This window comes from Brachypodium distachyon, chromosome 1 (genome assembly GCF_000005505.3).
Source record: "Brachypodium distachyon strain Bd21 chromosome 1, Brachypodium_distachyon_v3.0, whole genome shotgun sequence".
NCBI classification, from domain to species: domain Eukaryota; kingdom Viridiplantae; phylum Streptophyta; class Magnoliopsida; order Poales; family Poaceae; genus Brachypodium; species Brachypodium distachyon.
In genome coordinates, this window is record NC_016131.3 from 32,291,030 (window position 1) to 32,318,732 (window position 27,703).

Genomic DNA, 27,703 nt, shown 5'->3' on the forward strand with positions numbered 1-27,703 from the left:
ATGGCCGGGCGCCTGCAGATCGACTGCAGCGGCGAGGGCGTGGTCTTCGTCACCGCGCGCTCGGATGACTACGTGCTGGACAACCTGATGAGCCAGTTCGTGCCGTGCGGCGAGATGCGCGACCTGTTCGTGCCTCCCACGCCGGCGACCAACCCGCCGTGCTTCCTGCTGCCTCCGGTGCGGTGGTGTCGTGCTCGGCCTCGCGCTGCACCACTCGGTTGTCGACGCCCGAAGCGCGGCGCAGTTCGTCGAGACCTGGGCCAGCATTTCCCGCGGCAAGCAAGACGACCACGTACCGTTGGAGCCGCCCTGCTTCGACCATAGGCTGCTCGATCGACGCCCGGCCATACCCGGCGCGCGCCGTGCTGTACGACCACGCGGAGTACAAGCCCGAGCCGGCGCCGGTGGACTCCCTGTCATGGTGACCAAGGCAACAGGTGGCCGTGCTGAGGGCACGGTGCGCGGGCGCGTCCACGTTCCGGGCTGTGGTGGCCCTGGTCTGGCGCCGGACGCCGAGACGCGGCTCTACTCCATGATCGACATGCGTCCACGCCTGGTCCCGCCGCTCCCGCAGGGCTACTTCGGCAACGCCGTGATCCGCGCGTCGGTGTCGGCCACGGCCGGGGAAGTGGTGTCCATCCCCGTGGTGCACGCCGCCTGGCGCACGCAAGCCGCAACGAGCCAGGGCGACAACTACGCGCGGTCGCTGGTGGACTACCAGGAAACGGCGGACCCGATGAACCTGCCCAGGAAAGGCATCTCGTGCGCCCACCTCCGCGCCATCTGCTAGATGGGGATATCGCTCAACGGCGCGACTTCGTCTGGGGCGCACCGGCGTTCATGGGGCCCGCGCTCGATCATGTACTACAGTGGCTTCGTGTACGTGATGAATGCGCTGGGCAAGGACGGCGCCGGTTCGCTCGCGCTGTCGCTGGAGCCCGAGAGCATGCATGCCGGAGTTCAAGAAGACGTTCGCCGACGAGCTGGCCCGCGTCGAGGCCGAGGTGTAGTTGTAGCTAGCAGGATCGATGACACCACGTCGACGTCGATATGCATGGATTGTACGTAGTTTGCTGCATAATTAATGTCTATTGTTGCAGGCATGCGTGACGCTTCTATTTTCTGAAGTCCGTGTGTACTGGATCGCTTTCTCCTAAGATGATTATTCAATTTTTCCTTGGTGATTATTGCTACATACGGAGTACATATGCTTAATCTGAACGTCGTCTGTGGACGATTCTGCACATGCATGCAGAAGGCTTCGTTAGAGCAAGTACAATGCAAGGTGCCTAGGTTGGTGTTTAGAAAAATTAACCGGTTTTTGTTAAGCACTGATGCTTATTTAGACTAAGCAGATGCCTAACTTGGCACCTTCTCTATACAAATAAGCACGGGTGCTTAAAAAAGTATTTGGTTTATTTTCGTAAGCACTTGTTTTAGCATCTTGCATTGCACATGCTCTTAGAGAGATGGTCTGGATTCAGCATTATCAAGGCCCAAAGGCAGCATGTAGGCTTAATGATCCTTATGACGTCGACGATGGGGACGAGATCACGAGAGGGGCTTCTGGTCGGTCTTCTGAACGAGAGGGCTTCTGGTGGGAAAATAATTAATTAAAATAACATAATGTGAAATGACCAAAATATCCATGCCATTACTACTCCTCAATCAGACAAGTAATAAGTTGTACCGTAAAAACCCCACCAAAAATATCATACACAAAATTATAAAAATATGTGATAACATGACAAGTGTTACGAGTGAATAGAAGGGATAATTCGGCCAAAACTTCACAAGTTACCTTCCTTCTGATGTAAGAGTTTGAGAAAGCGTGTACACCAACTGCGTCCAGCATTCTTTTGCATCCTGCAAGTAAAGTCGCGCTAGCATATATATTCAACAGTAGATAAGCTATAACATAATCCTAGGTGAACGGAAGGAACCTGTTGCATGTAAACATTATTTTGCTGTTGGGCAAATTGGCGGTATTTTTTTCCGCAGCAACTGCACAAAGTTTAGATCAAACGAGGTTAGGTCCTAGGATCCTGATGTTGCAAAAGCAACTAAAGCACTGTTAATGAACACACTAATATATCGTGAATCTTCATTAAAATTCATTAAAAATACTAAAACATATTCATATGAGGTAATCACCAGCAGCAGTTCCAGCGATGTTGTAGCCGTACCTCAGCGCAGTAAATTGTAAATAGGTTTGGTCTACAGCATTAAATCAAGCACAAAATAAAAAGAAGCTAAATTATAAGGAGTTGACGTTTTTTATTTTGTTATCCCGCACTTACTGTTTTCATTGGCCCTGTTGTCCAGCATGTCGTCGTAATGCGAATGTTCGGAGGTTAGTGTATTCGTGCGTACGATTTCTTGAACTCCATGTTGCACGTAGTAGTCATAAGACCTAGTAACTGTATCAAAACCGGTAACTCTTTGCAAGCAATCTGGTAGTTGCATCAGAAAACCTGGCATCCGTAATGAAATCCAGGTTATCCTCTATATCTAAGTAGACCTGATTTTGCTGGCTTCTCATTAAGCCACGTCACCACGTTTCCCGGCCCCATTTGTCCCGACGCAGTACCTCTCGATCGCGCTTACGTCCCGCTTTCGATCCTGTCCTTTGGGCTGTTCCCGTGACACGGTACATGGGCCGTTCTCGCAGTATGGACTTCGGCAGCACTACGAGTTTTTCTTCTCCTGCCGTTTTACGGACCATTAATTTTGTCCCGATAGTTCGCCTTCGGTGCAGCACTACGTGCTCTTTTATTCCTCCCTGCGTTTTTCTCGCCATTAATTTCTCCTGATGTTTCACCTTCGTTAACTCCTGGGTCACCTTCGTTAACTCCTTTTGTTTCCTAATAATCCCACCGGTGCACCAGCCTGTGAAGTCGGGGGCAGGGGCCATCCACCGGGTCACCCCGCCGCCATGTCTCTAGAGACACCACTCCTGCGAAGGCCGCCGCCCAGATCCACCAGCGGTGGCGTCGGCATCGTTGGCACCCACCAGATCCAGGAATGCTCTGCCCGGCCATTACACTGACGGCTGCTCCAGAAACCAAAGGCCTTGGCACCCACCTGATCCTGGTAAGCTTAAAGCTAACGTTGATACTGCTTTTGTTCAGGATTTTGGTTCTGCTGGCGCCGGATGGGTGGTCCGCGATTATCTGGGTGTCGTCATCTTTTGAGCCACCAGAATTCGTGATCTTTGCAAAAGCGTTGAAGAAGCCGAAGCCTGGGCTTGCTTGAAGCCTTGAAGGCCCTTCAAGTCTGCAACGAACACCAGCTGACAACCTGTGTGTGGAAAGTGATTGCGTGGTGGTGGTCAATGGCATTAACAATCCTGCCCAGAACCAGTCGCCCAGTTGTTTCATCATCGAAGAGATTAAGAAGCTAGCTAGCAGCTTCGGTGGCTGCAGAGTGGTCAAAATAGGAAGAGGTACAACTTAATGATACCACTATCTCATTTTGTTCTATTTTTTGTTTATTACTGCTTATTTCCTTTCCTTACGAAACATAGTATTGTTCAGGCTGTCTTCGTACGTTTAGACCATATATCATATTTTAGGTGTGCTTTGGATGCAACCATATTTTATCTTCCGGTTCTTAGTATTTTGTTCTACACAAATTTGTAAATCTTTCTGCAAATAAATAAATCTCACTTTTGAAGTCACAACCAACCTTACTGCTGAGGTGAATTCAGAAATTCCACATTAGATCTAGATGTCGTTGTAAGTTGATATAAAAATATATTCGGTCGGCATTTAAATGTTATCACATTCTATTCGATCCTTAATTAACGTCTTACTTTTTACTGTGCAATGGATGTGTTTCTTCGAACATGTTATAAAAGATTAAATGGACCAAACAAAAGGTCCTGCCGCAACGCGCGGGGTATCATCTAGTTGTTTAAATAACCAGGCACTTATATAAAAAATATGTTACCAACTTACCTGTATTTAATAAATCTGGTAGTTATTTCTAAATATGTTGGTGTAAATGCTTACTAAATGCATGATAAATACTCCCTCTATTCCAAAACCAAATATAGATTTTGTGCACTTGGACCAAGGTAGCTCTCGTTTTTAGTGCCTGACCACTCATATTGGGTTAATAATAAACGGATGTGAGTAGTTATTTGCCGGATGCGGATACCAAGAGAAAAATGATGTGTATTGTGAAACAAATGTGAAAAATCTATACACGTTGTATTGTGGAACGGAGGGAGTAGCTGCAAGTACTCCTAGCAAACAGTGCGAAAGCATGAAAGGTACTGTAGTTACGAACTTCTAATATGTGGTCGGAGGAAGATTTGGAGGATGGATGTGTGCTGTGTAGTTCTATGGTATGGGCCAGATGAAATTAAACATACGTTTCAAAAAATAAGATGAGGACCAAGTAGTTACGAACTTCTAATATACATATTCCACGAAATTAATAAGATATCTACCACTGGAGGATGGTTTGGTCTCTCTTCCCCCAGGGGCGACCAGCCTGGCGATTCCGACCACCAGCACCACTAGCCCCACCCAAAGCCCTCCCACCACCAAATCCCCCATCCGGACGACGCATGCTCCCTGGTCCGCATCCGTTCGCTTCTCCTGGGCTGATGCGTGTGACAAGGAGGAAGAGGAAGAGGGGGAGTTCGCCCCCGACTCGCTCCCCACGGAGACGGCCCCACCTGCCCAGATCCGGTTGATCCTGGTGCGGCCCGAGCCAGATGCGCGCCAGATCTACAACCCCCCTCGGCTCAGATCCTCGGATTCTGATGGATCTCACGCCCCTGTCTTCAATGCGGGATCCAATGGCAGATCTGCAGTTATGGCCTGGCTCCCTCTCCCACCGGCCGGTCCCCCCCCCCCCCCAGCGAGCAACCGCGTCTCTTCAATACGTATGGACGCGGGAAGTGGATGCTGCCCCTGCCTCCACCTAGACTGCCTCCTCGCAACCAACCGAGAATTCAAGACATTCACTCCTCTACGCATCGTCCAGCCCCATCCGAAGCGACGCGACATGACGGCGATTCAAGACTGGCGGACTCCGGTTGGCAGCTGGTGCGCCGGCCGCATTGGTGGCGGCGCGACCCCCAAGGGGCGGCTCGGCTGGCACCCAATAGCCGGAAGGAGGAGCGCCGGGAGGATCTATTAAAGCGGACGAAGGGCTGGTGCTTCCGCTGCCTCAGTACTCGACACCACGCCTCCACCTGTCGTGAACCTCGCCACTGCTGGCGTTGCCACCGCCCGGGTCACCTTGAAGCCGCCTGCCGGGCTAAGCCAGCCACTCCGCCTCCAACCCCCCCCCCCCCCTCCGCCGCCGTCAAGGTTTGACAAGAGCCGACTTCTCCTACGCCGACGCTCTCATGGCTGGAGGTGGTGACTTCAGGGACCGCCCGGAGGAGGATCAGAGTGTGGTTGAGGTCATGTCGGAGATGGTGATCGCCGAGCACTCCTTCAACACGCATGCCGTCCTGGTTACCATAGGCCGCGACCGGCCGCGCACGGAGCCGTGCCACATCGCCGATGCCTTTTGCCGGGAATTCGACATCACCCTCGACGATGTGCGTGTATCGTCGCATTACCTAGAGGATTTCCTCGTCTTCCTCAAGGACCCGGTGGTGAGGGAGACTGCCGTCGACAGGGAGCACTTTTATGCCCATGGCCTGGAGCTGCTCATCCTTCCTTGGTGCGCTGAGCGGCACTCGGACTGGGTGTCCATGCCCGACCATGTCAGGCTGTGCGTGGAGAATCTCCCGGTCCATGCCTGGTCCAAGGAGACGGCGGCACGCATCGTCGGCAGGCGCGCCAAGGTGCACTTCGTGGAAGAACAAGCCATACGCCGGGAGGACATGTCAACCTTCAACTTCTAGGTTAGGACGGCCAACCCGGCGGCTCTCCCTCGCCGACACAAGCTCTGGCTCATGGAGGACAAGGATGCCACCAGTCCCTCCGCACCCCTCTTCATGCCGGTCGTGATGCATGACATGCCGGCCACCGGACTGGAAGGGCGAAAGTGCCCCCTCCTCATCCACATTGATGTGGTGGAGGACTTGTCGGCCCTAGCCCCGGCGAGGGAGGGGGGCTCGGTCTTCTCCCGCGGCCGCCGTGTTATTCAGGGCTATGCGTGGATTCATGGTGAGGAGGACACGGGGCGCCGGGACGATGGGCGTCGCCCGGCTGCGCCTACACGCAACTGCCGCGACGGACGCCGGGACGCGAAGCATGACGTCTGCGACGACGACAAGGATGGACGAAGGGACCGCCACGGCCGCAAGGAGCGCGGCAAGGAGTTGGTGTCGACCTCCAAGCTCGCCAGGGCCGCTCCCTACTCGCAGCGTTGGGGCGTGCCTGCGGATGCCTCCTCCCACTACGGGGGGCACAGGCTCTCCTCCTCGGGACCGCTACGCTGCCGGCTCCGCCGTTGCTCGGGGGCTCGCCCTCGGGCGCGGCCATGTCGGCTCCGGCGGCGGTTGTCACGGCCTCGGGATTTCGTCCATCGCCGGTAGCACGTGACCCTTCCCCACCACCTCCGATGGCGGCATCTCCTACTGCTCCCACCACGGCGGACGTCGACTCCATCGAGCATGGCCTCTCCGACCTCTCCTTGCAGGTAACTCAGACCCCGCCGGCCTCCATCCCCGCGCCGCCCCTGCTGCCTTCCCCGGAGCTGCCGATCCTGGACCTCGACCTCTGTTCTACGCCGAGCTCACCACCGACGCCCCCCACAATGGCTACGGACATCATCAATGACTTCGTCCACGCCATCAACATAGACATGCCGCTGCCCATCCTCGACGCCCCGGCCTCCTTCGACGTCCCTCTGGCTTCGCCGGGGGCTGACACCGCGGTTCGTCACAGTGCACGCCTGGCTGGGTGCGCGGCGTCCGAACTCACCTCTGAGCAGGCGGCTCAAGCACTCCTATCGTGTCGCTTGGGCGCGATTCCACCGACGGCGCCATTCGACAATGCCGCGAAGCAAGCCTACATCAACATCTTCAGTGGTCCTCTCTCTGACCAGGCGATTGCCGCCATCGAAGACCTGGTGCAGGAGGCGAAGAAGGCCAAGAGATGCCGCTGGCCAATGGACGCGGCGCTGGACGAGGAGCCGGCCGCGGTCATGGGATTGCCATTCAACAAAGAAGAAAGAGATGGTTGTTGTTGCTTCACCGCGTGCCACCTCACCCTCCGACTACTTACTACCATGACTATCGTAGCTTCCCTTTTGTCTTCAGTACCTGCAGTATGTATAAGAACTGTGTGTCGTCGTCGTTCCTTTGTCCTGCCTTCGGTCTGTGTCATCGTGTCGAACTGCTAAGGTCGTCGTTGCTGTCTACTGTTCATCGTGGGTGCAATATTCCATCGTGTCTTCATGTGCCATGGTTTCTGTTTCAATCTGTGTATTTGCGGTGGCGTGGTTTACATGGCGTGTGATGACGACGATAGCGAACCACCCTGCTCCTGCCGGCAGTTATGTGCGGCTACTGTGCTAGAATGTCCGCGGCCTCAACAATCTGGTACGATGCGCGACTGTGCGTGCCATGGTGGAAAACTCCCGTGCAACGATAATTTGCCTACAGGAGACAAAGCTCGAGAACCTTTCAAGGAACGACATCCTGTCCCTCCTGGGTTCCGATTACGTGGACAACTTTGGGTTTCTGCCAGCCGATGGCATGAGGAGTGGGATACGGCTTGCTGCCTCCCAGCGATTCTTCTCCCTCCATGGCTTCCATCGCACCTCCAACACGATCTCAGCCTCTGTGATTTGGCAAGCTGATGGCTCAAGCTGGAATCTGACCGGAGTGTACGGGCCACAAGGGGAAACCCAAAAGGTGGCTTTCATCCAGGAGCTCAAAGATTTGGCGTCGTCGTAGGGGAACTGTTGGCTTCTTCTCGGTGATTTCAACCTAATCTACAAGGCTACCGACAAGAACAACCTTCTTCTCAACCGCCACCTCATGGCACGCTTCAAACGGGCCTTGGACTTCTTGGCCCTTCGGGAGCTGCCACTGCATGGCCGGCGATTCACATGGTCCAATGAGCAAAGCTCCCCCACGCTCACCAGAATCGACCGATTTTTCTGCACTGCCCAGTGGGATCTTCTCTTCCCTTCGGCCACCCTACAAGCTCTCCCCGCGGCTGTCTCCGACCACACCCCACTGTTCCTTGGGGCAGAATTCTTCCCCAAAACGTCGAGCTTCCGCTTCGAATCTTTTTGGACACGCATGGATGATTTTATGGAGGTGGTGGCATCGGCTTGGGCTCCCCCGGTGCTGTCAAACGACAAGGCTTGATGCCAAGCTTGCCAGGACGGCCCGTTCTCTTTCTCGTTGGCACAAGGCCAAGTTTGTGAACATCAATCTCCAAATGGCGGTGGCGCTTGAGGTGGTGGGCTGGCTTGATGCGGCCCAGGAATCCCGGCCTCTTTCTCTGGCTGAATGGCAACTCCACGCATCATTGAAACGCAAGTATGCGGGCCTTGCTATTATCGCGAAGATTAAAATCCGGCAGCGGGCACGGGCGACCAACACCAGGCTCGGCGACGCAAATACACGCTTATTTCACATCCGGGCGAATGGAAGACGAAGAAAGATTTTCATCCAATCCCTCTCTTCCCATAGGGGCATCGCTGTAACTCACGACGAAAAAGAGAAGGAAATCTTTGAACATTTCAAAAACTTCCTCGGAACGGCTACACCTCGCTCCGCGGGTCTGGTCTGGGAGGAGCTCGGATATGCGCCAAGGGATCTTTCCCATATTGAGGCCCGTTCACCATGGAGGAGATCAAAGCGGTGATTTTTGACCTGCCGGCGGAAAAGGCACCGGGGCCAGATGGTTTCATTGAGAAGTTTTTTTGGGCCTGCTGGGAGATCATCACAGAGGATCTCTTCCTGGCGATTGATGCCATGGCAAATGCCTGAGGCCATGCATCTCCTCTCGTTAACTCAGCCAACATCATCCTCCTTCCCAAGAAAGGCGATGCTACCTCGATCCGCGACTACCGGCCCATTAGTCTTATTCATAGCCTGGCCAAGATCTTCTCCAAGCTCCTCTCTCTACGGCTTGCTCCAATCCACCCGGACATCGTCTCCGCCAACCAATCGGCTTTCATCAAGCGTTGCATTCACGACAACTTCATGTTGGTGCAAGATCTTATTCGAGAGCTCCACTGGAAGCGGGAGGCTGGATGTTTCCTCAAGTTGGACATCTCCAAGGCTTTTGACGCCATCTCCTGAGCTTACCTCCTTGAGCTGCTCACGGTGATTGGTTTTGGCCCCATATGGAGGCAATGGATTTGTCTCATCCTTTCTTCGGCCTCTTCCAAGGTGTTGCTCAATGGTGTCCCGGGACCGCGGATCAAGCACGCTAGGGGACTTCGGCAGGGGGACCCCCTCTCGCCAATGCTTTTCATCATCGCGATCGACCCCCTTCACCACATCCTTCGTTGCGCCGCGGAGCGGGGCGTTCTCCGGCCGGTTCTTGGCTCGGAGGTGCGGGTGAGGGTTTCCCTATACGCGAACGACGTCGGGATCTTTTCCAGCCCACACCTGGCGGACTTGGCGGCAATCAGCCGTCTCTTGGATCTGTTTGGAGACGCTTTAGGGCTGCGTACGAATCTGGACAAATCAGAGTTGTTCCCCATTGCTTGCGACGAGGAGACCACCATTGCGGCCCTGCAGGCTTTCCCGACGAGGCGCGGTGCCTTCCCGACCACCTACCTAGGCCTCCCCCCTAAACCCCACTCGACTCAAGGGGGCTGCTTTCCAACCCCTAATCGACAAGGTCGGCATGCGTCTGGCTGGGTGGAAGGGGTCCCATTTCACCCGCGCTGATAGGGTGGTCCTCACTAAAACCGTCCTCTCCGCAATGGTCACATACCACCTCACGGCGTTCAACCTCCCTGCTTGGGTGCTCCGACGAATCAATAAGCTTATGCGGATCTTCATTTGGGAGAAGCACCGTGAACAAAATGCATCAACTTCGTCCGTCTCGCTGGTGAATTGGAGTACGATCTACCGCCCACGATCCCTTGGCGGTCTGGGGATCCCGAATTTGGTTCGGTTCGGGCGTGCTCTCCGTCTACGCTGGCTCTGGTTCGCTTGGAAGGACAGGGACAGACCGTGGGTGGGCCTGCCTTTGCCCTGCAATGAGGCTGACCGGGCACTGTTCAGGGCTTCTTCCCGGGTGCGTATCGGCGATGGGGGCTCTGCTCTGTTCTGGCATGAGGCGTGGCTCCCGGACGACTCCTCGCTGGGACAGCGATGGCCGGGTCTCCTAGCCATCGCCTCAAGGAAGCGGCGAACGGTCCAGAAGGAGCTAACTGGCCATAACTGGATTCACTCCCTCCTGTGAATTTCCACAACCGAACAGCTCACAGCTTTCGTCGAGCTTTGGCAGTGCCTCAACGTGATCACCCTCTCCGATGAACAAGACGACATCACATGGCGGTGGACGACCTCAGGGGTTTACTCGACGGCTTCGACCTACAAAGCGCAATTCCTTGGTTCGGTGCCGCCCTTCTACACCAACAAAATTTGGAAGGCCAATACTGATCCCAAATGCAAATTCTTTGCTTGGACGTTGCTCCACGGGAAGGTCCTCACGGCGGACAATCTGGCAGTGCGTGGATGGCCGCACAACCCCATTTTCCAACTCTGTCGAATACATCCAGAAACGATCAGGCACATGTGCCATGATTGCTCCTTTACCAGTGAAGTCTAGAGCCATATTCACCGATGGAGCCCGGATCACCCCCCTCGCCCTCGGGCTAGTAACTCCATCAATGAGCTCTGGGATGGATTATCTTCAAGGCTTAATAAGCGCGCTAGACAGGATCTCGGAGGGAGGCTCATCTACACGTGATGGGGCATTTGGAAAGAGCGCAACAGGAGAGTTTTACCCTGTACAGTTCTTTCTTTAATTAAACGGAATCGACCGTATTTACCTCAAAAAACAGGCTGTTCCTGTAACCCAACACAAGACCCATGAAATCCTCCATCCACCCAAATACAACCAGACCTACAATTCAATTACCTAATGCAGCCGGATCATGAACACTTAAATTGCATTCCCTCCGTTCCTTGATATTATAAGATGTTACTACAACCAATGTAATACTCCCTCCGTTTTTGTATACAAGGCCACGAACTCATATTTCAGGTACCAAGAAGGCAGAACCAACTAATAAATAGCACGATTAATTATGTGGAAATGCTCTCGTGTTTCGGGCTAATTAAACATGTTGCATGTGGTGCTTCTTTCTCTACGGTTGCATGCAATATTCACATTAATAAGCACCATCCTACGAGGTAGAAGTCTATTCAATTTTGCCTCAATTAGCGTTAGTGGCCTTGTATATTGGCAAAATGCATTTTTTTATAGTGGCCTTATATACAAAAATGGAGGGAGTAACATCTTATATTATGGGTCAGAGGGAGTACTTGGCATGTATTTAATTAAAACAAGAAAACGTAACAAGATTTGTATTGGAAATGCATAAATTTTTGCTATGGTGGATTTGGCATTTCAGACAATAGAAGTTCAATATACATACTGAACCCAAAAGGCCTTTTGTTTAAAATGTAAGAAGTCGACTTCTATGGTCTTTTGATAGGAGACCTTGACCATAATACTGTAAAGCCGTTTACGCAACAATTATGCCTTTGAACATAATAATGGTTAAAGTTTTTCTAAAAAATTGACCTATTAGATAGTAGGTAACAAATTTACTATCGAAATAACTAGCACTTAAAATCTAATTTATAAAATATTATAACATAACAGTAGCATATGGAGCTCTTATATATATACTAACAGAGACCTAGTAAGCCTTTCACTAGCTTGAGAGAGCTGAATGGGCAAAGCTTGACTGCTGACCTGTAAGAAGTGTAGAGGTGCAACTGGTCGAACGCTTTGATCTCAAGCTCTTCAAAAGTATTACGGGTTGCAACTGTTAAACTATGGGAGATTGGGAGGTTGATCCACCCCATTACCTCTCACATTATCTGAATAACTGCATTAGCAAAAGATAATTACATCAACAAGAAGAAAAACTAATTTCTTTAAAATCAATACTACTAGGCCTGGAGGGGAACGGGGGTGTTAAATATAGGGTTTTTTACTTCTGTACCCTCGGTTCCTTAGTTCTACTCAGTTTTGCCCAGGCCTTAGAACACTGCTCGCTTCTACTCTCCTTCTTTGCGCGAATGCTCGCTTTTACCATCACGGAGCACCTCCTCACGGTCAACTTGGTCAAGCCGTTAGCTGCTGAAGGGTGGGACCAATGCGCGCTGCTGACTGTGTGCCGGGCCGGGCTTCGGCGAGCTTGACTCTGGCCACCACGTCAACGGCCGCTGCGGCGTGGGGATCGGCGCGAGCTCGAGGACAAGGACCGGGACGGGGACGTGGACGCAAGGATGCGCCACTAGGATGCTCTCGGTCGGCGCGACGGATGCTAGGATGCGCCGCTGTCGCGCGCTCATGCCGCGGACACAGCACAACAGAGCCATGAAAGAACGAACCTAGTTCATATATTCCAACAAGGGCTTACATTAACGACATTAATTTTGAAAAAAAAACGCCAATCGATCGCTCACTCCTCGGCTTCATCTTCAGATCCCTCCATAGGCGGCGCAGGCCCCTCGACAGCCACCTCCACAGGCGCCTCCGCCTCCTCCATGTACGGGAGGCCGTGCATCTCGCCGGCGTGGGGGAACGAGGTCGTAGTGTTGGTGTACACGTTGTATAGCGTGAATGCGATGAACTCGCATCCACACCAGTACACGCGGCCAAGGAGGTAATCGGCGTCATGGCTGTTGGTGAGGTGCACCAAGAGGGCGGTTTTGACGCCGTGCTCGCGGAGCCTCTCCAGGCGGTACATTGGAGGGCCACCGGCCTCCAGGTGACTGAAACCGGTGTTGAGGAAGTTCCTGGCCAGCGCCATCGAGCTCTGGCTGCGCGACATCGCCCACACCTGGAGCGTCCGCTCCACACACACGCTAGGTGGGAACAACGCCTCATCAGTGAGGGGTGGCAGGTTGAAGGTGAGGCCTTCGAACGCCATTGCTTGTCGTCAGTGGGGGCGTTGGGCGGCGGGTTGAAGAAGTGGAGTGGAGAGCTGCGTAGAAGAACGGAGAGCTGTGTAGAAGAAGCAGAGCCATGGCACCGCGTTAAATAGCGATGGCGACAGGGGAAGGGGAGAGGTTTTCCGGCGATCGGTGGGCTTTGAATGCAGTCGCCGGCACAGTTTGAAATGCATGGGAAACTGGCGTACGTGGGAAGTTGGAGCAAACTGGCGTCAATAGCAGGCGTGCACGAAGGCGCGGCCCAGTGAGAGCGATCCCAGCACGTTTCCCACTCACTCTCAATAACTGTGAGATCGTCCCGTCGGTTTCCTCTCCCCACTACTCTCTCGGTCCTGTCGGCTTCCTCTCCCCACTACTACTTATGTGCGTGCCCAGTAAAACGATTCTCTCGTCTCCTCTGATCTCATCTACATTCTTCCTCTCGCTCTCTCTCTAGCTCTACCACTTCTCTCCACCATGACCAAGGACAAGGAGCTAGTAGACGGTACCGAGAGCTCGACCGGCGGCGGCCATGGGCATGAGCTGGCCACCACTCCGCCGTCTGGCACCCGCCGGCATGCGCCGATGGCATTGTCCCATGCATTGAGCATGGACGCCGCCGCTCGTCGCCGCTCGCCGCCGCCAAAGCGTGCCCGCATCGATGTGGACGTCCCGTGCTCGTCCTGCGACCGACTCCCCCTCAACGACGACGACGACGACGAGATCAATCGGCGCCACGCCAAGCTCCTGCACACCCTCCAGCAGCGTGTGCGGGAAGCTGACCGGCGGCACATGGCTGCCGCGAAAGTGGCTTCCGTGGCGGAAGATTTCGCCAACGAGTGCGGCCGGGAGGCGACGGAGGCGAGGGAGCGGTACGAGTTTGAGCTCGCGATGCTAAACTCGGAGAGGAGCAGCAACCTTCTCGAGGAGCTGGGGAGGAAGAACGCCCTGGATTCTCTTCCTGAACACCCGTCCACCAGAAGTCTCTTAGCACTGCATTCATTTTAGCCAACATCTTTTTGGAAAACATAATATTAGACATATAATAAACAGGTAAGGAGGCCAATACATATTTGATAAGTACAAGTCGGCCTGCATGAGAAAGCTTATTAGCCTTATAACCATTGGGCTTACTTTTAAATTTGTCCAAGACGAAATCATAAGCGGCAATTCTATTTTTCGCAGGCATCATAAGAGGGTGGCCTAAATGGATAGAGTCGTGTTTCATATCAACCACTCTAAATATACCTTTGATGATGTCTTTCTGCGCATCCACCACATTCTTGCTAAACAAAACCGAAGACTTGGCCCAGTTAGGAGTTTGACCTGAAAGAGAACAAAATTGTTGCAAAGTACTCCAAATTGTCATTGCTTCATCCCGTGTGGTTTGTCCACAGACTATTAAGTCGTCTGCAAACATGAGAGAATAAATAGGTGGCGAGTTTGGGCCAAGCACAATGTCTTTCAAATTTTTTCTTTGCAACTCCTCCTGCAAGGATGTAGCTAACTCACTGATAGCAAGAACAAATAAGTAAGGAGAAAGAGGACATCCCTGTCTAATGCCTCTGGAAGCTTTGAAGTGCCCATGAAGGTTACCATTAATAAGCACCGAGAATTTGGAATTCGAGATGCAAGCTTTGATTAAATTAATAAAATGATCAGAGAACCCTTGCTTACAGAGAGCATGCATGAGAAAATTCCACTCAAGTCTATCAAAAGATTTAGCAAGATCAATTTTAAGCATGAAAGCTTGTTGTTTCCAAGAGGAGAGGCTGAAAGAGTGGGTAATTTCTTGCGCAATTATGACATTATTGGCAATTCTTCTCCCTTCAATAAAAGCTTGTTGAGTATCTAGAATTTTGTTGGGAAGATGAGGCTTGATACGGTTAGCTAGAGACTTAGCAATAATTTTGTAAATGATATTACAAAGGCTTATGAGTCTAAACTCTTGAGGTTGGACTGAGTTATTTCTCTTAAGAATGAGAGTAATGCTAGTTTCATTAAGTTGAGGAGGCAACGTACCATAATTGTAGAAATTCTGAACCAGGTTGGTGATATCGTCTCCTATCCAACTCCAAGAAGCCTTGTAGAAAGCAGCATTTAGTCCGTCTGGGCCTGGAGAAGCATCACTTCTCATGTTCATGAGAATTTCCCAAATTTCTTCTTTTTGTGGGGAAGAGTTGGTGAATTCATTTGTAACACTCCCTGCAATATGATCTTGCATACTATGGTCATTAACCTGAGTAGTTGCTTTGAATATATTCTTAAAATAATTAATAAAACAGTCAGCTATTTCCTCAGGATCAAAAGTAATTTGATCATTAGTTTTTTAATAGAGACTATTCAATTTTTTCTTTTTCTCTTGAGAACAGAAGTATGAAAGTATCTCGTGTTACGATCACCTTGAGCCACCCAATGTTTTTTTAGATCTCTGCTTGTAGTATTGAGTAAGTTTAGTCATCGTACCTTCATACCGATAAATTAGTTGCTCCGCTCTAACATGATCTTGTACCTGAAATGGCTGTTCTTGAATCTCTGAAATTTTATGTTCAAGATCTTGTAACTCCTCTTGCAAAGGCTTCTTCTTTTTGAGCCAAATCTTAAGAGCTCCTGCTAAGTGTTTTGTTCTTGAAGGAAAGGACTGATTTTGAGAATTTCTCCAAGCTTGAATTGCAGTTTCCTGAAAGTCTTCTTCTAGCAACCACCAGTTCTCAAATTTGAATTGATAAGTAGGTTTATTTATATTTTGAGTGAAGCATTGCAAGCACAGGAGCATGATCACTAAGCATAATAGGTAAATTATAAACATTCGCATTAGGAAACATGTCCGACCATTTAGGATTAGCAAAGAATCTGTCCAACCTTTCATAGAGAGGGGTAGAGGAATATCTCCTATTAGACCAGGTATAGGCGGGACCACTGTAACCCAAATCGATCAAACCACAGTTTTTAACATAATTGCAGAAGGAACGCATGCGACTACGATTAACATCATTTATATTACTTTTGTCACATGTGTACATCATGTCATTGAAGTCACCCATACAAAGCAGAGGTTTTCCCATATTTACACTAACAAAAGTGGTAACCTCATTCCATAACTCAATGTTCTGGAATGGGCTGGATCCCCATACATACAAACTAAGTTGAAAGCTTCGTTCGTAGCAGTGATAACAAGAGAAGATAATATTAAACTACTGGACAAAGAGATGATATTGATGTCTATGTCGCTATCCCACAAAAGCCACAACCCTCCAGAACGCCCCTCAGGGGAAACCATATAGCTATTAGCAATATTAAAACGATTGGCCACTGAACTTTAGAAATTTTAGAAGATTTGGTCTCAGAAAGGAAAATTACCTTAGCACTGGTTGAATGGATCAACCTGGCAATACACCATTTTGTTGCTGTCGAGGCTCTTGCCAACTCCTCGACAGTTCCATGATATGAGACTCATGGCGCCAATGGTGCCTTGGAGGCTGGCACCGCTGCCTGTCCTTCCTTGTCTTGCATAACTGAAGCTTGGGCAAATCTCATGTGTGTATGCTGTTCTGCAGGTTGAATCGGCTCCACCATCTCCTGTTCTGATAATTGTTCGCTCCTCTTTTGTCCCGATTTGGAATGTTCTTGGATGGTGAGTTGCGCCAATATTTCTCCTGCTTGCTGAAGCTCTTTACCACCCCGATGACGATCTTCTTGTTCCTAAAAAAGATTGCAACAAGGAGAAGATTTATTGGGGGGGAGGTCAGAATCAGGAGGATTAGGTGTTGTGTCTGTAGTCTGTAGAGGCAAAGAGCGGCAGATTTGGGTGTGGAAGGCAATCGTGCTGGGTGAAGCGAGTTCGTTGCGGGGAGGAAGTGGAGAGACGTGAGAGTGGGATGAATCGGGAGGTCACCGGCGGCAAGGATTTGCCGACGGCAAGGATTCACGGGCGGGGTAGGATTTTAGAAAGGAGTTTTCTGAAATCGCCTAGACCGGGGGAAAAGAGACACGGCATCTGTGAGAAACCGCTTAACTGGAACCTCCGATGAGTTGTCAAAATTTGTGATCTGTGTACACTTTTAGAGAGATGCACTCAAGACAGTTCACCCGATTTGACTTCTCATTGTTTCTCAATCCGTGCTCGAGCTGTCTTCCGTCGACCACAGAACAGTTCGGAGCTGACAACGACCCCCACTTTTGATGTTGCTGACATGTTCGATCCTGCTTTCCACATTCATGTTCATTCAGCGTGACCAAACACTTGAAAATCTTGTTGCGTGCGCAGAAGAGAATTTAGTTTTGTACGGGTGTCCACCGGATCAGATTTTGTTGCTAAACGCGTCGAAAAGACAACCACCACTGGGCTACTTTTGAAAGCAAAAAGGAAACGATCCAACTCCCATTGTTGTGGGTTCCGAAAGCAAAAGGGCAGAAGTAAAATGTTTTTTATTGCAGCTAAAACGGGTTTTCCCCACACAAAAAGGCCCTCGTCGTTTTGGGCAACCTCGTCGTTCCGAAAGCAAAAAGGCCTCTAACTCGACAGCCTCCTCTCACGCCGTCACGCACGCCGCCCGGCACCGTTCCTCGAGCTCGAGCTCCGCCTTCTCCGGCAAAAAAACCATCGCGTCACGGTCGCAGGCGCGCGCGCCAGCAAACCCCGAACCGCCCGTAGGTCGTTCGCCGCGCGGGCGCCCGCGGCGTGGCGTGAGGCGGGAAGCTGGGAGGGGAATGGCGGGCGCGGCGAGGAAGAAGCTGGTGGGGCGGTACGAGGTGGGGCGGACCATCGGGCAAGGGGCGTTCGCCAAGGTCAAGTTCGCGGTCGACTCCGACACGGGCGCCGCCGTCGCCATGAAGGTGCTCGACAAGGCCACCATCCTCAACCACCGCATGATGCACCAGGTACTATATAGCTGCCCTCCCCTCCTCTCTGCTCTACCTGCCGGCCCTTGACCCATCCGCTTTCGATTTCCATTAGCACGATTCCAAATCAAACTCGTCTTTGGCCCCCTCCCCGTCCTAGCTTTGATCCAAGCAATTTTTGTTGCTGTTGTTGGCTGTTTGCCTTTAGTAATATCATATAATAATAGGTAATTTGGATAATTCGCTGTATATTCCGTGCAATTTTGGCCGGAAAAGGTCGGGAGTGCCGGTGCGGGTGGAATATACCTCCGGAACAATGTGGGCCACACAGGTAGTTCAAGCAAGTTGTGCGGACTGCGGAAATACCTTCAATCTGATTAATACTAACTGCTAACACGGAGCACCTTAAATATCTCTCTGAAGAAAGTTATTGTATAATTTTGTCCGATTTGATTTCTTGCTCCCCCTGTCCAGAGCGTTTGGGACGTGATTTTCGAGAACTTTTTTTTTTTGACGAACCAGCAGGAGCACTGCGTTTTCTATTAAGGAGAGGGAAATAACTGTACAAGGATTTTGGAGAACTTAAGATAGGAACTTATTGACGTGGCATTCTCAAACAATACCAGATTTGAGATTTCACATGTATTATGGGTTGTGTGGATATATACCCTAAAAGGGATGCTATGTCAAATGGTTTGTCAAAAGGCGGGGATTCAGGTCTTTATTTACAGAAATGGTTGGCTTCGGCTGTGCTTTCAACTGAGAATGTAGTTTTGGGGTCTCTTTTTTGGGATATTACTTTCAGTGATATATTGAGACTGGTATCTGATACAGAAAATTCCATATACACCACTGAGAATTTGATCAGTTCCAGATATATTTTTTTAACGGAAAAGGCAGGAGTCTGCCGTTCATTAAAAATGAAGAAGTTGATATTTACAAGAAAGCGCCTTGAAAAGGAGGGGCAAGGCGAACAACTCCCACAAATCACAAAAACCTGCTACACTCTATCACCACTCAAACACAACCAGGCTAACCTCATTAGCCCACAAAAATGTCTTGAAATCCTCCTGAGCTTTGGAAGCAACTTCCTCCTCTTCCTGGGACCCGCTGTCGAAATTTCTGCTGTTACGCTCTTTCCACACATTCCAAAGATAGTAGATGAGCAATCCGTCGACATGCCTCCTATGAACATGAGCGGTCTTTGCTATGTCCACATTCCGCCAATCCTCAACCGAATCAGATCTATCAATAGCAGAGGTTTGAATGCCACTCCAACTCCCTAGAGTCTCCCAAACATATTTTCTCTAGGTACAATCCTTGCGCGTGACAGTTTCCGGTTGAGAATTGCAGAGTTTGCACATTACATCATGATCCCAACCTCTCGCTTCCAAATTTTCAGCAGTAAGAATCTTGCTGCGAAGCATAGACCAAGAGAAAAACTTGCATTTTTGCTCGGCACAAGCCCTCCAAATCTTTAGCACTGAAGTGAGCATAGGAGGGGTCAAACTGAATCTTATACGCAGAGGATGCCGTGTGCGCGCCATCATGAGTCCATCTCCATCTAATATTCTAATTGTATCACGTACATCCGAGTTTAGCTGAACGCTTGCAACAATATTCGCTAAAGAAGCAAACTGACCCACTGAATAGGCGTGCTGATGTTGATCAAAGCTCTAATCCATTTATCATCCTGAAGCTCCTTCAAAACTATTATATTCTTCCTAGTGGCCACCTTGAATAAATCAGGGAATTGATCCATGAGGCGGCCCCCCTCAGGCCAACTATCTTTCCAGATAAGGCCTTATTTCCATCACCGATAGTCAAGGTGGTTGAAGCTCTGAACAAAGCCCAGTCTTCTTTGTCATAAGGCAAATTTGATCCTTTCCAAGGTCTATTAGAAGCCTGCGAAGCAAACCAAGGCCAGCGAAGATGCAGTGCATGGGCAAATTTTACAAGATCAGAAATTCCAAGGCCTCCAAGATGCTTAGGATCAGTTCTAGATATAGGCACCCAAATTTTGTGGCATTTCCAACCAGGCGGCGTATCCACTGAAAACCACCTTTACAGTGAAAACTTTGTTAAAACCACAGTAAAAAAATTCCCAAAAATATAGCATATGTCGGGGAAGTGACTTTCAATATATGTGTAAAATTTCAAGTCCAAACTCAATTATGTTTGGCGTCAGGGAATAAAACAAATTCAGCATGAATAGTGATTCTTCACTGTTCGGCACTATTAGTTTGTATCTTTATCTTTTTAATTCCTTCCAAGTGCAATTTTGTTGGAACTTTGCACATTTATAGAACATCACACCTCCAACATGTTCTATTTTTTAGGAATTCTTGAAACTTATTAAAAAAATGGTTTCAACCGGGTTTGCACCGTAAGGGTGGTTTTCACATGATATTTCGCCTTCCAATTATGCCACCACCATCAGTTGACCGGGCGGATTAATGTGTTTTTGCGGTCATGATTTTTTCACGTGTCTGCATCTGCCTTGTCTCCAAACTCCCTGTGCTACCTAAAGATCAACCGGTATTTTCTAGGTGTCTTATTACTTCTGTGATGGGTCTCAACTCCCACTGCATGATGAAGCTTGATCGACTCTTAAATCACGTGCACTTTCACTCATGTACTTAGTACTTTTAATGCAAAATTTCCTGAAATTGATAAAATGATCACCATTAGTTACCCGGCTTAGTGACGAGAACCTGTTTTGGATTTCGGTTTATCTTAATGTAGGCATCTTCCTTTGCATCCTTTATGCAATCTACGATTCACAAATGATTAAAACAGATAATTTTTTATCCAGCCTCCAAAATACCTCCATCCCAACAAAGCATTAGCTTTTTAGCTTAAGGGAAGTTTATATCTTCCAATGTTTAACACTGTGGGCTCACTTCTCATGCTTCTTGACAGATCAAAAGGGAAATATCAATAATGAAGATTGTAAGACACCCCAATATAGTTAGGCTAAACGAGGTATACTGAACATCTACTTTATTTTTTCTCTTCACAGCTTCTCTTAGTTACTAAATTTATTCGAGTACTTATTTTATCATTCTGTGTTGCCAGTTTAGTTTTTGATTAATAATGTTTTCACGGTCTTGTAGGTTTTAGCTGGACAGACAAAGATATACATAATCTTGGAGCTTATCACTGGGGGCGAGCTATTTGATAAAATAGTAAGAAGCCTGTAATCTACACTGTTGTTAATTAAGTACTTAATTATTCATTACATATTTGTTAGCAGATTTATATGGAGACCAGCATTTCCTACAGTTAACCAACTTCAGTGTTCCCACGTATACATAATTTATTGAGGAGTATTTTTACCTTCTTAAAATAATGTGTTTTCTATACATTACCCTTAAGTCCTTAACATATACATGTATATACACAATATATCAGAAACTTGCTGTTTAGTAAATACTCCCTCCGTCCCATATTAAGTGACTCAAATTTGTCTAAAAATGGACGTATCTATATACTAAAATACGTCTAGATACATGTAATATTTCGAAACTTAATATGGGACGGAGGGAGTATTAACTTAGATGCTGGATAAGGCCATTATATGCTCCCAGTTGCCAATATAAGAAAACTCTCCTGCAAATATTCTTGTATGTGAAAAATGCTTATGTGACCCTGGAAATAAAATTTTACACGGGCTCTAAGTGAATGGAGAGTCTTAGCAATTCATTGGCAACCAGAAATGTTTTAGGATCAAATCTAAAAAAAAGTTATAGTTTTCGAGATCACGCAGGAGCCCTGCATGTATTGCATTAGAAAAAAAAATGTTTATGGTCTATACAGTTTATGTGTTCGATATAGAAGTATTTCTTGATTTAATGTCGATTATTTTATTACAATTTTAACCTTTGTCGATATCAAATATATGTAGGCCCGCCAAGGTAAGCTCCGGGAAAATGAATCCAGGAAGTACTTCCAGCAGCTTATTGATGCCATTGATTATTGCCATAGCAAAGGAGTCTATCATAGAGATCTGAAGGTCTGTTCTGGATAAGAGATGCATGTGTCAGTTTCTCTTGTCTTGTGCATTAATTTTATTTCTCATGCTTGACAACTTTAATCTGGTTCTGTAGCCTGAAAACCTTCTTCTTGATTCACATGGGAACTTAAAAGTTACTGATTTCGGACTAAGCACACTATCCCAAAACGTAAGTTAATGAATTAGTTTTCTGACGCTGCCTACTTATATTTTTATTTTGCAGATATGCCTACTTATATTTCAGTGTGCTGATTTTGGGTTCTTATTTTTGGGGGGATTTCAGGGTTTTCTTCACACAACATGCGGCACGCCGAATTATGTTGCTCCTGAGGTATGCAGCACTTTTTTCCTTAAAAAACTAGACAGCCTAAACACGAAGTGGCTTTTGAATTCCGTTGTACTGAATGGTGATTTGAAATATTGTTTGGAAAATAAAAGGGAATGATGTCTTTGGCTACAGAACTAATTGTTAGTTATAATACTTAAGAAATTACGGTTCGAGAAAAATTCTTCAGAAATTCTTTTGTAAAATTTGTGCAGAATAAGACTAGACTTTATGGGAATCATTGAAGATACAGTTCAGGATTTGATATGGGTATTTGGAGTCATTGAGGATGCACTCTTTTCTATTTTTTATTTTAATAAGCATTTAGCAAAAAGTCTACCGTATTTGAATAAACGTCACCTGTTGTTTTTGTATTTATCATTTTGCACATCTGCCTACCTTGCTGTGTGTTTGTCTGTTCGCTAACTTAGGCTATTATCGATCTCGTTTACCATGATCGTAGTATAGTTAGTTATTCTAATGGTCTAAAGTAGTTCATGGAGACCTCATTGTGGGCATCTTGAACCATTTCTTCAGACGAAATTCGAGCTCTAGTCTTTAAGTACATATATGCTCTGGACTTTAACTTGAATCACCCTTTAGGTCCTTAGCAAAGATGGCTATGATGGATCTGCAGCAGATGTTTGGTCATGTGGTGTTATTCTTTATGTGTTAATGGCTGGGTACCTCCCCTTTGAGGAAAATGATCTTCCGACCTTGTATGACAAGGTACTAGCTTCTTTACTAGTGTGGTGATCCTGATGGATCTTGTATCTCCCCAAATTGTTGACGTCTGCATATACATGACCATTTCACTCATATTTGGAAGCTAACATGTTTATTCTCAAATTCGAAGATAACTGCAGCTCACTTTTCATGCCCAGATTGGTTCTCCTCAGGAGCCAAGTCACTGATCCAGAGAATACTTGATCCAAATCCAAAAACTGTAAGTACAGGAACAAGTTGTTTAACTGTATCATCTAGATACATTTAGCAGTTACCAAAATGTTATCATTTAAGTTGAAGCTGCCAGAGCATTCTGGTCATCAGATGCCAGAGATTAGTCTCACTATCTCCATTGAGTCATATGATACTGTGTAGAAAACAAGTAAAACATAAATAACAATGTTATGATGTATGCTAAGTAAATCCTGTATATTTAGCCTATGACAGAAACATATTAGCTACCACATATGTAAATCTAGCGCAGAAGATTACCAGCATGGAATGTTTCAGCTATCAAGATTTGAAGATTACTGCCACTGGTTTCTTAGGCTTCTGTACTATTTTGCAGCGTATGACTGTTGAGGGAATAAGGGCGGATGCATGGTTTAAGAACAATTATGTAGCCCATAAACGAGGTGAAGATGAAAACGTCTGTCTGGATGACGTGCAAGCTGTTTTTGATAATATTGAGGTTTGTTATTAAGCATCTAGTCATGTTTCATATACTGTTTTTCTCCTTTTTCAGAGTTGTCGTTAGTTGCCTATGGTTTGTTATCCATTTGAGAGATTTCTTTCCAGTCAAATTCACATGACATTCCTTGCTTCAGGACAAATATGTATCTGAGCAGGTGACTCATAATGATGGTGGCCCTCTTATAATGAATGCCTTCGAGATGATTACACTATCTCAAGGTTTGGATCTTTCATCACTATTTGATAGACAACAGGTAATTTCATTACATCCTTTTGGTTAGCATGTTTGACTGTTTACTTGCAGTCAATGATGGGCATAGATTATACAGATATTTGACCTGTTCAGCTTATTTTCATCAGTGCTAGTTAAGCAGCACTTCAGCCATGTCATTTGGTCTTAGTTGGTGCCGTATACTGTTCCCCCAGTTCCTGTGATAGTGTGATGTTATGTTAGGCTTCAGAAGGAAAGAGCTTGGCAATACTACTGTTTTATACATTAAGGAGGACGACTTAACCTGACCTTTATTTTCGACTGGTCAATTGTTATAGAACTATACAGTCTATATTGATTTAAGCACCTTTAAAAAAAAATAGAACTGTAAGAGAGGCTTCGACGATCAGGTTGGGGCACCAAACCCAGGGCTTCAAGCCAATCCAAAACTGAAAGAGCCAGCTCCTCAAGCCTAACACTTTGTATTGGCAGTTCTTGCCTAAACTGAAGGAACCAGCCTGAAAGGGAGGACACAAAGTTCTGAAAAGTGAAACCATTTCTCTGCTTCCAGATATGCCAGGATGCAGTGATGAACACCTCCATGAAGAAGGGTCTTCTGAAATCCAGTCTTGCTTGTGCTATTCTGGGGACCAGCCCAGTGGAATTATCCCATCTTATGCCCATTCTGTCCCAGCATCAGGTGCTAAGGGGGGAGCTAAAGAACAGCTGATCCCTTGTTTCCTGTTGCCTGCCCTGACACAGGATACAGGAAGTACTACCATTCCTTTTGCACTGCCTTTCTCTCCATCATGTTTGTAGTATTTAGACAATCATGAAACGAAAGCCAGACGAAACCCTTCAATTTAGGCACACATCTCTTCCAGATCCATGCAAAGAGTTTGGATCTATGCTGACCACTGAAGTAATGCTCCGATTAAAGCCTAGAGGAGTAGGAGCCATTGGCCCAAACATTTAACTGTTGGTCCCATGTTTCATGCTAATTCCCATAGTCCTAGTGTTACACCTTTTTATTTGTCTGCCATATATTCACTGTTCTAGTGACAATTATTTCAAGTAGCAAAAATAAGCTGCACCTTTTCAAAAGTGATTGATGTTCTCACATTTTGTTCCATACCCATCAAATTGTGTCAATACATGTGTTAATCTTGTCTTGGTTTAATATTTTTGGAGAAATATATTTTTGCTCTTGTCATTTTTGTTTGGATATGTCTTTTATCTTTCTTTGATGTTCGCTGTATGCAATTATGCATAACTGTAGTGCTCATGGATAACTCATAACTGACGCACTTCCTCTATTTCAAATACTTGTCCTTTTACAATATGTTTTGGTCAAACTTCTTTAACTTTGACTATCAATTCTGGTAGAACTATCAGCACTAACAACATCAAATTGATGCCAAATATATCACAAAATACACTTCCATAATGTATAATTACTTTAAAGTAACATTTTTTCAATAAAAATATGATGGTCAAAATATATCATTTGAGACCATTTTATCTGATCCCTCTTTGAAACAGAGGGAGTAGTATTCTGTCTGACCCCTCTTTCTATCTCTCGGTGCATGAACTATTCATCAATTCATGTGTCTGTACGAAGCTCGGAAGCTGTAATGATGGATTTCTTGTAGGAGTATGTTAAACGTCAAACTCGCTTTGTCTCGAGGAAACCAGCAAGGACTATAGCAGCTACAATTCAAGTTGTAGCTGATTCCATGGGTATAAAGGTGCATTCCTATAATTACAAGGTAATTGTGCTAAATCTGCTTCAGTGGACAGCTCTTGGGTAATAATTTATCTTTTGTTAATCTCGATAATGTATTGATATGGATTGCTAAAAATTTATTGTAGTTACGGCTTGAAGGAGTATCGTCAAACAAAATGAGCCCATTTGCTGTTGTTCTAGAGGTGATCTTATTAAGTCCTCAGTTTGTTGCATGCTCACAAACAACACTTTACATGCATTTTCATGCTTTTGAGTGCATTGTTTTCAGATTTTTGAAGTTGCTCCTTCTCTGTTCATGGTGGATGTTCGAAAGGTCGCCGGTGACACTCTCGAATATCACAGGGTTGGTTCTTCTCGCATCACATCATGTATTCTAATTGAATTCTTGGGCATTTTGTGGTGGGAAAAAAGAATTGTGAAAAAAAATATCATCACCAGATAGCTGTTCTAGTTAGGAAAAAACATTTCTTTAGTTGCCTGTTTCACGGTTCGCCACCAAACAGCTGTATGACGTAACATATCCTCTTTTTTGTCAAATCGGGGACACATGGCAATACTATTTGATACGTTTGGATACAATTCTTTTTCCGAGGTCCATCATAACTTGATGAAATGGGTAAAACCCCTAGAGATGGGATATTGGCATCTAAGGCAGCGGCAGCCAGGTGTCTTTTGGTGGGACTAGCAATGGGAGCAACACTGCTGCTTCTTGGGATCAAGGAAATTAGTATCTCAACCATAGCCGTATCCCTGAACTGCTGTGTTAGGGGAAGCTGTTTTACCCTATCCCCGTATCTGTATCCCTGTATAGTGTAACATACCCCAATGAACTAAACTTGATGAATGGTACTCACCAAACTTCATTTGCAACATCCCTGCACTCTAAGCCCCTTCACAATGAGGATGATGATCTTTGGCTGTGTAGGTGGGGCAGCAGGGCCTTCTCCTCAAAGCTGTATTATGAGCATTACTTCAGCGGCCTGCTGTCCTCCAAGCTCTTCTCCATCTGGAAGAGCAAATCAGTCCCAAACTTTATAAATTTTGGAGAATGATATAGCCGTTAACAAAATGCTCTAGTTTTACTACAGCAGCAGCAGCAGCAGGAGTGGCTGTAGTGTAGTTGTTCCTTTCCTTGTTTTTGTTTGGCCTCTTTCTTGGTTGTTTTTGTTAGCCTGTAGGGTTTTTGTTAGCCTAGATGTTGTTTCTGTTTGGTTTTGCTGGCTGGCGTTGTAACTTCTGTGCCTTCTTGGCGTTCTTCCTCTAATATAAATGCCTTCTTCGTGTTCTGTAAGAAAAAAAAAATGCTCTAGTTTTGAGTTCCTTTTTCTATTCCTTATGCCTTCTGATCTGTCCTTAGTTTATGCTAACATTGTGCTATACTCTTCGCAGTTCTACAAGAACTTATGCAGCAAACTTGAGAGCATAATTTGGAGACCTATTGAGGTTTCTGCAAAATCTGCATTGCTGAGAACAACCACTTGCTAACCTGGTGCCAATGCAGCTACACCTTCTTTGGGCAAAAGGAGCTGCACGTGTCAAGATGGAGCCTTCTGGTGTATCTGGTCTCGCTTTTTCAGCAGTGATACTTGCTGCTCTCATCCATCCCAGTTGCTTCTGTAGGCACTAGCTGAGTCAACCCTAGTAGGTCAGATAATCCAGCATGTTGTATTGTAAGTTTGACAGTATTATTGGTGTAGATAGTTTGCACAGTGGCAATGCAGTCTGTATTTGCCAGGTACAAAGAATTCCATTAGATTATGTTCCTAGGCAATGAGGCTGAAATGTTTATCTGAAACCCTGTCAATATTTGTAAGACTGCCAAGAAACCGGGAAAGTACGGAATGACTTGTCAACAAAGAAAGTTCACTTCTTCTTTTGCTGAGAAGGAAACATATTTGGTTGGCATATTGGAGTTGAAAATTGGATCGGCATTTTTATCAGAGAACTCATCTCAATAGTGTTATGTGCGGCACTGCCGCTTTTGATGATAGAAAGAATTGAGTACGCCAGGGGGCTCATTTGATTTGGTAACAGGCTAACAGCAGCAACGGTGGCTCAAGGTTAAGGCTGCCATACAAAGA

The 27,703-nt window shown here is 47.2% G+C and overlaps 1 protein-coding gene and 1 pseudogene across 5 annotated transcripts; both read left to right on the top strand.

The window, feature by feature from the left end:
• On the top strand, positions 1–1,010 carry LOC100834453 (annotated as a pseudogene).
• A 16,492-nt stretch (positions 1,011–17,502) lies between these two features.
• Positions 17,503–27,514, top strand: LOC100838159 (CBL-interacting protein kinase 24). 5 transcript variants are annotated; one of them, XM_003563607.4, is made up of 14 exons: positions 17,519–17,944; positions 20,828–20,890; positions 21,022–21,093; positions 21,813–21,920; positions 22,015–22,089; positions 22,204–22,251; positions 22,849–22,974; positions 23,102–23,191; positions 23,540–23,662; positions 23,799–23,918; positions 25,528–25,644; positions 25,748–25,804; positions 25,891–25,965; positions 27,012–27,514. In XM_003563607.4, exons 1-14 carry the CDS (start codon positions 17,774–17,776, stop codon positions 27,105–27,107), a joined length of 1,341 nt encoding a protein of 446 aa, XP_003563655.1. In that variant the 5' UTR covers positions 17,519–17,773; the 3' UTR covers positions 27,108–27,514. The 5 variants fall into 5 exon arrangements, 4 of the variants coding, with proteins under 4 accessions (XP_010227542.1, XP_024313449.1, XP_014753178.1 ...); XM_024457681.1 differs by lacking the exon at positions 25,891–25,965 and having other exon boundaries at positions 17,516–17,944; XM_014897692.2 differs by lacking the exon at positions 22,015–22,089 and having other exon boundaries at positions 17,517–17,944; positions 22,144–22,251.
• The last annotated feature ends 189 nt before the right edge of the window (positions 27,515–27,703 follow it).